Source organism: Manacus vitellinus, unplaced genomic scaffold, assembly GCF_001715985.3.
Source record: "Manacus vitellinus isolate BGI_N305 unplaced genomic scaffold, ASM171598v3 scaffold_19_pilon, whole genome shotgun sequence".
Lineage (NCBI taxonomy): Eukaryota > Metazoa > Chordata > Aves > Passeriformes > Pipridae > Manacus > Manacus vitellinus.
This window is the reverse complement of record NW_021939395.1, coordinates 6,497,467-6,509,457: the sequence shown is the minus strand read 5'-3', so window position 1 is coordinate 6,509,457 and position 11,991 is coordinate 6,497,467. Positions and strand designations below refer to the sequence as shown.

Sequence of the window (11,991 nt, the reverse complement as noted above, 5' to 3'; positions counted from 1 at the left end):
TTGTCTAATAACTATCACAAATATGCTCATAAGTTTTAGGCTTGATGAAACTCTCGTGCAAAACCTGACATCTACTGGTGGGAGGTGTAATTGGGCTCTTCTCTGCTGGGGACATGCTGAAGATTGTGGAAGTGCTGGCCCCTTTGGCTGTAGGTGTTGCATTGTACCTTACCCTAAGAGCAGATGGCATTTGAGCATAAATGTAAAAGTCTAAGATTTTGGAGGACTAACTGTAAAATACTTACAAATAAACATATATATTACCAAAGGTGATTGAACTTTCAGTTAACTGTGTCTGCTTTGAACATGTGTTTAATGGCTAGAGGACAAACTTTGTAGGCTTACATTTTAGATTACCTTTCTAACTTTTTGTGAGTCTGTCAAAGACTTCGTGTAGTCTTATACTGATTAAAAACATATTCTATTTCTTATGTCTTTAAAGGCTTGCCATGGATGTACATCTTTGTCCAAATGTGATTGCAGTGGAGTAAAAGGTGAAAAGGTAAATATAACTTTTTTCCTTTTTTTTTTTTAATGGCAGACTAACCCACAAACCACTGAGCCATATGCTAACTTCAGATAACAGAAGCTTGTGGATGATAGCTTTTGCTTCTTGCTCATATCTTATTTTCTTTGACTGTAGTGTGGGCATGCACCAAAGAGCATAGCTGTATTAACAGTTGGAGGTATTGAGTCAAACTGGCTGCTCCATCCAACAGTGTAGAGAATTTCATATTATTTTCTCAAGAGGAGGGAATGATGACAAAAATTTTTCCAGCTATCTGACAGTAATAAAAATAGAAAAGACACAAATTTTAGTAAAATAGAAAGAATTCCTATTTACTGCCCAGGCCTGCCTACACTAACTACTTTGTGTTGACAAGCTAAGGTGTGGAATGTACAATAATGGTTATGCTGGTAATGCTTCAGTGGAAACTTAAAATAGAGTGAGTGTGGGTTGTTTTCCCTCTTCTGTTGTATTGCCAGCTCATAAGTAATTGATGCTCACTAACGTGTTCTAAACTTGCACTGGTTTTCACCTCATAATTTGTACAGCTGTATGCAAAGGTGTTTGCTGTTGCTGTCTAGATGTGAGCTGGACCACAGAAGTGACAAAATTCAGCTAGAGCTCTCCCTACACACGTAGCTGCCACCAGAGTAAGCAGCTGGTTAATGGCCAAACGTGTATTCTTGGACCAAGCAAAATAAAAACTATCCCCAACCCAAAAAGCACCTCTGTGTGCCTCATTCAGTGCAACAGGCTGTTTTGATCTGCCCAGGCAGTGTCCTAAGGCCAAGAGTTGCATGTTGACATCTCTGAGGTTTCCTGCTTCCAGGCAGCTTTGACTTCCACTCTCATTGCCTGAGCTCAGTATATCTGTGCTCAGTATATCTTTCATGTTTCTGTTACAATTATTTCTTATTGTTTTACAGTTTTTCCCACTGAGGAAACAGGAGGTGCCCAGCATCTTTCTTAGTTACAATGCACTGTAGATACACAGCTCAGTACTTGCCTGAATCGAGCCTTTTCTCAACTGTGGTTGAGAATTAAGTTGTAATTAAGTTGTGGCTGGTTGTTGCCTGGTTGTAATTAAGTTGTGGCTAAATAGTTCCCTTGTAACTGCTGTTGTCACAGGGAATGTGATGTGATCACTGCAAGGGACAAGGGTTGCCAGAAACAATCCCACTCTCAGTCTTGTAAACAGTTTGCTTGAGATACAATGAAGTCTTCTTAAAGACTGATAACAGGACTGATAACAGAACTGATAACAGAGTTTGATGAGCCCAGTTTATCAAACCTCTTACAAACCTTAGCAGTGTTCTAGAAGGACTTCAGTGGTCTGGATTAATTTCTGACACATTTCAAAGGTGATTTTTTGACTTGCATGAACAAGTGTAACCTTAAATGAACGCAAGTAATGCAAAATAATCAGTCACTGCACTGGCACTGTAACATGCTGATGCAGAATTTCACTATTGGCTGAAGTTAAACAAGGCAGATGTCCAAAATTCCAGGTAATGTTTGATGCCACACCTGCCATCCAGATAGCTCCTGACAGATGAGGTCATTGCCTGGCATTTACTTTAGTTCTTTGGGTATATTCCCAGTTTACATACCTAGTGAAGAACAGTATTCCCTTCATGGCAAGCCTTCTGAGTTACATTTGGTTGGCCAAACACGAACCTGATTAATGTGTTCGTAGAGGATCTAGGTGCCTAGATCCTAGAGGATCTGCAGGTGCCCAAACCAGATGCATCCTAACACTAGTCACAGATTGTTTCAGGTTCAGTTTGAAGGCACTTAAACATCAGGCTTCTATTCCCAGTCCAGTTGTAGCAGGTACAGTTTTGGAAAACCTTTCTGTAATTCAAAGCTGGCTTGTTTTTTGGACTTTTCACAGTTATTTTGTGAATTCAGTGAGCAAGTAGCTGTTGTCTGGCTAGTGTGGATATAATGCAAGTTTTCATCCTTAGAGTGGAAAATTCACTTTGAAATCAGGGAGCTGTGATTCATTTTCCTCCTAAACCAAGGTAAACACAGCATAATCCTGGGGCGTGCCAGACAGGCTTTTTTAAAACAGTCTTTCTGAAGCTTGCAGACCATCATGTACAGTATGTAAAGGAGCAATGAAAAGCAAAGCCCATATTTCTTAGGTAGGATATGTTGCTAGTGGAACTGGTTTGATCATACGTGCACACACCTCGCTATGTTTGCTGCCCTGTAATTACAAACCCTCAGTATTGGATGCATTGCTGGATTCAGCAGTTCAGCTCTGGAGAACCCCAAGAGCTCTCTATCACTGACATCCATAACGCTTTATCTTATAAATTCGTCACTTTGGTTCATTTGGAGTTTTTAACAGCCTTAAACTTCTTCTAGATTCCTTTACCTAGTACAAGACATCAAGGGCTGTCTTAAGATGATTGGTCCCTCACAGAGTACCACCTGGTTATACATTTGATCCAAGTTTCCAAATCCAATACTATCTTCAATCCAGCTTTCTTGCAAATAGTGTCTTTATTCCAGCTGAGTGTGTAAATTGCTGCTACAACAAGTTTCAGGCTTTCGCTTTGTATTTGCCACTTGGCATTTGGTGTTTCTCCTTCCTTCTGCAGTGATCTCTGAACTGGAGCTTCTTGCCTAATTGGTGTATGAAGAGCGTTAGAAAAAGAGCTGTTTATTTAATCTCTCCTCTTTGATTCTCCCATTAGAAGCGTGAAAATGTATTTGAAGAACCACTGGAAGTCAGGGGTATGGAACATGGTTCTCTACTGGGAAGACAGGAAAAGCCTGGTCTGATGCACTCAGCTGAGCCCTGCCTTTCTGTTCCACTGGGCTTCACTTCTGGCCCTAAACCAGTGTGTGCATCCAAGCCACTGTCCACTTGCATTAAGTCAACTGAGAAGTGCTGCTTTGTTCAGCTTAGCAGAGCCTGATGCATTTCTTTTGAGACTCAAAAGTAGCCTTCTTCCTAAGCATCCTAGCATTCACTTTAGGACATCCCAATTTTAACAGATCAGGTAAAGCCACACAAATTCAACCATAACAAATAGGAAAACTATTTTCTTCTCTTGCTTTAGGGAGCCACAGCTCTCACTTAACTGCTTCCATACTGCCAGTGATTCTTCTTTAGCTCTGCCTCTGCCACATGCCCTGGTAACATCAGTAGCAGAGTAGTGTTGTCTCTAGCAGAATCAAAGCTTTATTTGTTTTTAAATCCATAGTACAACAGCTGACAAAAAGCAGTGCACTAAAATTTTCTTCCCCTGCTCAAACCCACCTTACTAAACTCAAATGTAAAGTGGGCAGTTTAAAATTCAAACATGCCTAAAATGGTATAATGAAGAAAGGAGAGGAATTTACTGTAGTAGTCAGTAAAAACTGACTGCAGCTGGGAGCCAATCTGCTGTTACTCACAGTAATCATCTCAGTAGTGAACTGGATTTGTTAAGAGTATTAAAGCTGAACTATATGATTAAACTATTACATACAGGTGCTTATAGGAATTGCTCTCACTTTTCAAGTGTAAGTGTATCTTTTTCACTTAAGCAACTGGGTTTTAAATTCTGGCATTTTTGAAGTGAACATCCTCTGATGCTTAAAAGCAAGTTCCTGAGTAAAAGCTTGCTAAAGAAGCAAACATGATAGATGCTGCACTCAGAGCAGTTTCTAAGACAAACCAGTAAGACTTGTAGATTATTGTGCTGGTTTTATCTCAGCTGAAAACAAGATCAGAAGATGCTGATAAGATCAGCTTGACAAAGACTGGGGAAGGAGGAGGAGGGGGGTTATGATGGTGGTGAATCTCAGCTGCTCCAGCTGATGAGGGCTGAGAGAGGAGGGCCACAGGAGCAAACCTGATGCATCTCAGTCACTGAGAGGGCCCTTAGCCTGGCACTGCAGTGCTTTTGCACAAGTGGTGGTACACACTGCTGCTGAAACAGCTTTCACACCTTCCCTTGCCTGGGTCTTCCTGTTCTCCTCTGGCACTTATGGGGCTGAACTGATCTCACTGAAAAGAAGTTTCCTTTTGAACTTGGCTGGTTTTCAGCCCAATCAATTCCTTCATGCACATCATGTTGCAGCACAACTGTATGTGTGGCTGTGATAGAAACTCGTGGCTTAAGATGGAAGGGACTGTTTTTCACAGAACAGTCCCTTTGCAGTTTCCCCTCAAAATAGCTGCAAATAATTATGCTGGTTTTGATGAGCAGGTTCTACCCATTAAAATTAAATAAATTGATTTAAAAAGCTGTTCTTTAGTTATTACATATGGTTAGTCCATGGCCTTTTAAAAGAGAACTTTGGCAGCTGCTGAGTTGATGGGATTTGTTGATCACAATATAAAAGGTGTAAGTCCAAAGTCTCAACTGGGTTGTAAGTTCCTAATATATGATCTCATACAAGCTTGGTGCCTGGGATTCTGGCAGGAGCAGCTCGTAATAACTGAGTTCTGAAGGGATTTCAGGTGCTTTGGGAAATCCGTACCCCTTACAGAGGAAGAATAACATACTCTTGGTCTCTTTGGATGTATATTCTTGGAACTCTGAAGAAAATTTTTCTCAGAAGAAAATTATCAGTGTTTTTCCTCAAGATCCCTATTTCCTTCTGCCTTCATCATGGTAAAATTTAGTACAGATGTGACCCAAGCTCAACTTTTCTTTTCACTGTTGTATACAAATTCTTAAAAAATAGTTAAAACTTCTCTGATTTTAATCACTTTGTCAAGAATAATTACATGATTGATGTATGTGGTTAATAACTGTTGGCCTGAATTGCACTAATAGAACCCTGTACTCTGAAACATTTACAACCCTGGCAAGGGACCACTGGCCATTAAACCTCGACTGTTTCATCTTGCAAAAGAAGTCACTGGTGATATCCTGAAAAAAAATTGATACACTTTGAAGAATACAGGTTCTGTCAGAGGGGATATCTTCATTGCATTAAAGTATAACTTTAACACTACTGTTTGTGACTGGTTGGTGTGTTTGTTTTGAATGATGTCTTGAGTAGATACTGTAGTTCTAAATCTGTTAAGTTACTGCTCTTGAAGTTGAGGCAGAATTTATTGGCCAGCATTATAATCTGAGGCAGCTGTTATTTTCACCCTATTGTTTAGAAAGGGAGAGAATAATATATCTGGCTGTGGCATCACTTCTTCCATGCTATCTGTCTTTAGATTCACGTACAAATGTCTGTAGTAATGTTAGTTTTAAGTAGCCACCTTTAGTTAACTGTCTTTAGACTATTTCTGTTACAGCTACACTCTTGCATGTGTTTGGGCATTGAAATAGGCTGTTCAACTACTGCTTTCCTGATTTTTTTTCCTTTTTTTTTTTTTTTGTTGTTGTTCCATTTTTTAAAAGACTTTCTTTTTGCCATGAGTATACCACATCTATGTAAATAACTATCCTGGTTTCTCTCCCCATACTGTCTATTCAGAAATATTTAATTTTTTGGAATAAATTCTAGAAATGTAAATTACTTGAGCATGCTTTAAAACTGCATCTACCCCTGATTTCTTAAGTACCTGTGGCCTATTATTAGAGTACAGGGAACTATGCCAAATTTTTTATCCATATTTAATTGGCTATATCTTGCTGCAGCTTAAAGAATAATTTTAGGGTGTTTCCCAACTATTTTTTTTTCTTTCTATCCCCTAAGCAACAGTCATGTTCGAGCTTGTGAGCTGACAGTTTTGCCATACCTGTGGAGCTGATTGAGGGCAATTGCTTTGCCAGCTACTCTGGATTATCACTAAATGAGATCAGAATCTGACTCCTCGCCCATTCCCCAAGGAAATGATGGTTTTATAGCTGATGCATCTTTATTTTGCTATGGAAACAGTCCTGTACTTTCAGGACTGAAAGATGAGATCTGAGTTGACCTAAACCTTTGCTATTTGTTTCTCCTGAGTAGCTTCCAGTCTGAAACAGAAAGTACCCAGACTTCCTCAATTCTTTCTGTGTAAGCAGAATAGGGTAGTGACAGGTTTTGCATTCATAAGAAAATTCATTGCACGCTAGCCAAGGACTTCAGTCTTGTATCCCTGATGACATAATGTCCGTTTTTGGCATTGACTTTTTGTGGAAGACTTGTTAAATTTATTTTCAGTTTCAGTATGTTCCTGAAATGAGCAGGCAGTTTTTCCTGGCAAATCTGTAGCATACAAACCTTCATGGAAATCAGTATAGTGTGTGCAAGAGGAAAAGTCTGGGGACAGAAGCAACACCTGAAAGCTGTTCTCACTTATGGAATCCTTCTATATGCTGTTGAAGTAGAAGACAATTAAAACATCTGTATTCAAGAGAGCTGTATCAGCTTCTCCCCCTTCCCAATTTGCCCACATTTCTTTCTTCAAGCAATTTTTTAATCAAAAATAGTGATTACAGTGCAGCTATTTTCCACTGTAATTAGTTTAATACAGTTCCCTTGGGAATTGTCTGGTGTAGTCCCTCAGCTGTCCCTGAGCAGAGTCCTCAAATCATCTGTTGGTTCTTGGGGGTAATCTACTGGTAAACTCCAAGGAGTTGCCCTGGCAACGGTTTCCTCATGCAAGGATCTCATTGTTGCTGCTCACTTTGAGCTTGGGAAATACTCAATTTCAGTAGTGCAGTTTAATTAAATCAGTTATTGCCTCCCGTATTCCTCTTGCTTAACTGTTTGGCTTCGTGTTTCTCTTTCTTTCAAGGCCTTGGATTCCAAGTTCTGAGACTGTTTAGAGTGGAGACCTTGGCATAGTTGCATTTTGGAGAACAGTTTCTTCAGCCTTAAATGACTCACAAGGCCAACTCTCTGCTAAAGGTCTGCTCTAGCAACCATTTGGAGATGTTATTTTCTCTAATGAAAATGTGGAGAAGTGTGACCAGGTTGAGATTAGTAGACACTGTGTAGCCCAGCTCACACCTGACCCATCTGACACACCTCTTGTACACAGGTGTGTTCTCTTAGTGTGCAAACAGAGTTCTTGCCAGAGCTTGCTCCAAAATCTGGCTCTGCCTAATGTTTTCCTTATCTGGCACTCCCGAATTCCTCGTTCTCACTCCTTCAGGGACACACTAACCCTTTCATATCCTGGCCTGAGACAGTAACACTCCTCCACAGTGTTGCTTTTCTGATGAGGTAGCACCCCAACTGTATAGCTCCATGTAAAAGCACCTGTATTGGGGTTACATGGAAGTGTTTGGTAGAGGGAAGGCTACGGGGGTGGCTTCTGTGAGAAGCTGCCAGAAGCTTCCCCTGTGTCCAATGGAGCCAATGCCAGCCAGCTCCAAGGTCAAGCCCAACAGTAGTGGTGGTAGTGCCTCCAGGATGACAGATTTAAGGGGGTGGGGGAAAAAAACCTGTGCAACACTAGTAGCAGTCAGGAGAGAGGAGTGAGAATAGGTGAGAAACAGCCCTGCAGACACCCAGGTTGGTGACAAAGGAGGGGCAGGAGATGCTCCAGGTGGCAGAGCAGAGATTCCCCTCCTGCCCATGGTAAGGCAGCTGTGCCCCTGCAGCCCATGGAGGTGTGTGGGGGAGCAGAGACCTACCTGCAGCTGGGGAGGACCCCAAGAGAGAGCAGGTGGATGCCCAGAGGAGGCTGTGACCCTGTGAGAAGCTGACACCGGAGCAGGCTCCTGGCAGGATATGTGGATGGACCATGGAGAGAGGAGCCCACACTGGAGCAGGGTTGCTGGCAGGATGTGTGACCTCATAGGGGACCCACACTGGAGCAGCCTGTTCCTGAAGGACTGAAGCCTGTGTAAAGGACCCCTGCTGGAGAAGCTCATGGAGGACTGCTTCCCATGGGAGGGACCCCATGCTGGAGAGGAGGAAGGGTGTGAGGAGTCCTCCCTCTAAGGAGGAAGGAGCAGCAGAGACAAAATGTGATGAACTGACTGCAGCCCCCATTCCCTGTCCCTGTGTGCTGTTATGGGGGAGGAGGTGGAGAAACTGGAAGTGAGGTTGAGCCTGGGAAGAAGGCGAGGTGGGGGGGGAAGGTATTTTTAAGATTTGGTTTTATTTCTCATTATACTCTGATTTGATTTGTAATAAATTAAACTAAGTTCCCTGGGTCAAGTCTGATTTGCACAGGACAGTAGTCAGTGAGTGGTCTCTCCCTGACCTTATCTTAGCCCACAAGCTTTTTTTGTATGTTTTCTTTCCCCTGTTCTGCCCAGGAGGGCTGTGATAGAGTGGTGTCCAGCCAGGGTCAACCCACCACAGTACAACCTGGCACTTCGTGTACAAAAAGAGAGTCTGGACTCTGACTGCCACACTTAAGCTTGCCTCAATTTATAGTGCAATTTCAGCATTTTCACAGGGGAGAAAAGACACTGTATAAGACAGCAATATGTGACCTACAGTAAAAGAGGAGTATGTTTACATTTCAATTAATAGGAAACCAACTTTAGCAGACCAGTTAATGAGTTGCTCATTCCTATGCAAGGAGTCTTTGAGACTCACTGTGTAGGTAGGACTAAGTACAGCTTAGCTGTCTCCTCTAAGTTTGCAGCTCTTGCTCACATGCAGCCTTTAATCTCATCCAAAGGTTTTCCTCTTGTGTTTCCACTGTGAAAGCAGTAGAGCAAGCACTGGCAAAGAAGGCAGGAAGAGAAGTCCTGTTACTTTCTCAGAAAATTTTTCTGAGATCTCAGCATCTTGTAGGTGTGTTGAATGCAACTTCCAAGTTCCTGCCTCCCACACTGGAATACAGAGCATCTACCTAAGCAATACAGTGAGAAAACTAGGATTTAAGAATAAGACATAACACTGCTGTTGTGCTTAGCATACAGCTCTGTATGGAAAACAAATGGGACATGAGCAAAGCCTTAAACTTGGCTTTTACATATTGTGGTCAAGGCTGCAGTTGTGTGCTTCTGGCTGCTTGCAGTGCCCAGTCTTCAGTTCATTGCTGTGATGATGTGAGGTTGCTGGTTCAGTTGTTTCACTTGACTGAGGAGAGCTGGGCAGGATTTCCCAGGTTCCTAGAGTGCCATAGCTGGTAGATTGCCAGGTAATAGATGTGGGAGCTACTACTCCTGTTCTTGCTGAAGTGTGCAAGAAAAGAAAAGTTCAGGACAAATTGGTTTCAAAGAGAATGTGCAAAACCTTGTGATTAAGGTGTCTGGATGGAACTTTTCCTTGGCAGTTCCTGTGATTGTTGTGAAAAAACAACTGGGGTAAATAAACAGAGGGGTTTTGCAGGTAGGAACCAAATCCACCAACCAAACCAAACCTATCTGTAGAGCAATAAAGAATAGTGCTGAACAACTACCTGTTTTGTAAACAGTTATATATACACTGATTGGTGTAACAGAGCTGTAGGAAATAACTGTTTACACAGTTGAAAAGCGTAACATTATATAGATACATGCAATAAGGCATATTACTTCTGGAATTTCCTAACTTCTTTGTACCAGTCAAAACCTTAATATTTACTGATTTTTGTGAATCTGTGTTATAGAAGAAATAAAAGTAAATATTTTGTGAGTTTGCAGTTATGCATATTCTGAAACTGCAGGTAAATCATAATCTATCATAATTTATGTTTTTGCCACGTTCCACCTCCACTACCACCTATTCTTTTTGTAGGGCGAAAGGGGATTCCCAGGCTTGGAAGGACAGCCAGGTTTGCCTGGATTTCCAGGACCAGAAGGACCACCTGGTCCAAGAGGCTCGAAGGTAAGTCCCAATTCACTTGAATAGCATGAAGGTGCTGGGTAGTGTTAGCTTGCTTGTAGTGCTGATCCTAAATTCCAGAACTCCTGATTATCATTGGTTTAATAGTCAAAATCTTTGGATGTTAGGATATAACAGAGGTTTCTGGTTGGTTGGTTTGAATGGTCAACCAGAGGAAAAAGACTGCTCTGGGTTTCCTGTCCTGTTCTTCACCTACACAGGTGCTTGCCAGCACTACCTGCACACGTGTATCCCTTCACTAGGTGCTGCAGATTCAGGTCAAAGGACAGGTTTAGCAAGGTGCTGTAATGGAGGTTTGATAGTCCTTGCACTAACGTGCTCCTGCCTTAGCTGAGTTCACTGATAAGGGCTGAGTTCGATCTCAGCTGCCCCGAGGGTTCCCACCACGAAGGTAAACTGTTGTTTGCATCTGGTGGCATTCCTGGGCTGGGTTTGGATGGAGTGATGCAAATGAAGGCCTCATTGAACCTGTGTGCAGAGAGCTGAGGAATGCTCCTGGCTTTCCCTAGAGGGGTCAGGTTTCTTTTTATTTATTACTGAATTGCATCGTTACACTCGGTGGTACAGTACAGCAGTAAAATACCTCTGAATGCATTTGTCTTTAATATACACAAGGATATCCAGGATCTGCCGTTTCTTTTGCATATGCTCACAGTATAAACCTAAAAAGAAGCACATCAAAAAGAAGCAAAGAAAAAAATAGGCAGATGATAAGAAAAAAAAAGTCTTTACTAGAAGAGATTAATTGGACATAACAGGAGTGAAACAGCACAGGAGTCTTGCACTAGAAACTTTTGTTATACTTTTATTCCATAAGTGCCTTTTCTTAAGATTTTTGTATGAAGTTCTGCATTATGATTCTATGATTATTATAAAACAAATTAATGCCTGTGCAGTATCAGTCACATTTAATCTTGGCTCTCTTGTTCTGCCCACAAGAGGCCGCTGCAGGATATTCAATGAGAGCACCTGACAAGTGTCTGAGAGAGCTGTGACCTTTATAAAACCTTTCCTCTAAGTCATGGTAAATCAGCTGGGACAAATACTTTTTCACTCAAAGTCCAACACCAAAAATAAAATAATTTTGAGCCCTTTTACTCAGGAAATGACAACTAATATAACTTCTAGTCCTCTTACTGTAAACATGTGGAAGAAATGTTATCGTGCTTACAGTTTAATTTGATGGAAAGGCAGACTGCAAACTTGAATGTGGAATTCTGTTTGTTTGTTTTTGTTTTGTAGGGTGATGATGGTCTGCCAGGACCTATTGGACCCAAAGGAATCAGAGTAAGTACTGGTGCAGTTTTAGGGTGATATATTGGAATTATGGATAAAGACTGCCAGACATTGAGTGGGTCCTCACAGAAGGGGTGATTTACAGGAGAAAAAATTAACTTAAACCTGAAGAGTAATTTACCTACCAGCTAGAAGAGATCGTACTACTTTTTGTAAGTAATGCAAGATTTCATAAGCAATAGTCTTACATGCTGCTTGTATTGACTTCATAAACTCATTAGGGAGAGTAGCCCAAATACTTATTTGATCTGTTTTGCAATGCAGGACCTAAACCAGTGCCAGTAACTTTGCTTCCATGTATTCTGAAGTAGAGACAGGGTATATCCAGGGTCAATATGGGAGAGGTGGACTTGTCTGGAAGTCCTTTAGGTTTTGTGCCTTTGCTTTTCTGGCAGACCCCTCAGCTGGTAAGAATTGATACGTCTCTGATTTCACTGGGACACATCCATTTCCCAAACCACGAGTGTTCATTTATTTTACTTATATATCTATGAACTTCTACT

General features: G+C 41.5%; 1 protein-coding gene across 1 annotated transcript in view; it reads left to right on the top strand.

Annotated features, from left to right (window-relative positions):
- Positions 1-430: 430 nt before the first annotated feature.
- Positions 431-11,991, top strand: part of COL4A5 (collagen type IV alpha 5 chain) — a 57,276-nt gene continuing 45,715 nt past the window's right edge. The window contains exons 1-3 of the mRNA XM_029959102.1: positions 431-502; positions 10,085-10,174; positions 11,435-11,479. Coding sequence (XP_029814962.1) covers positions 431-502; positions 10,085-10,174; positions 11,435-11,479 — 207 coding nt within the window. The remainder of the gene's footprint in view (positions 503-10,084; positions 10,175-11,434; positions 11,480-11,991) is intronic.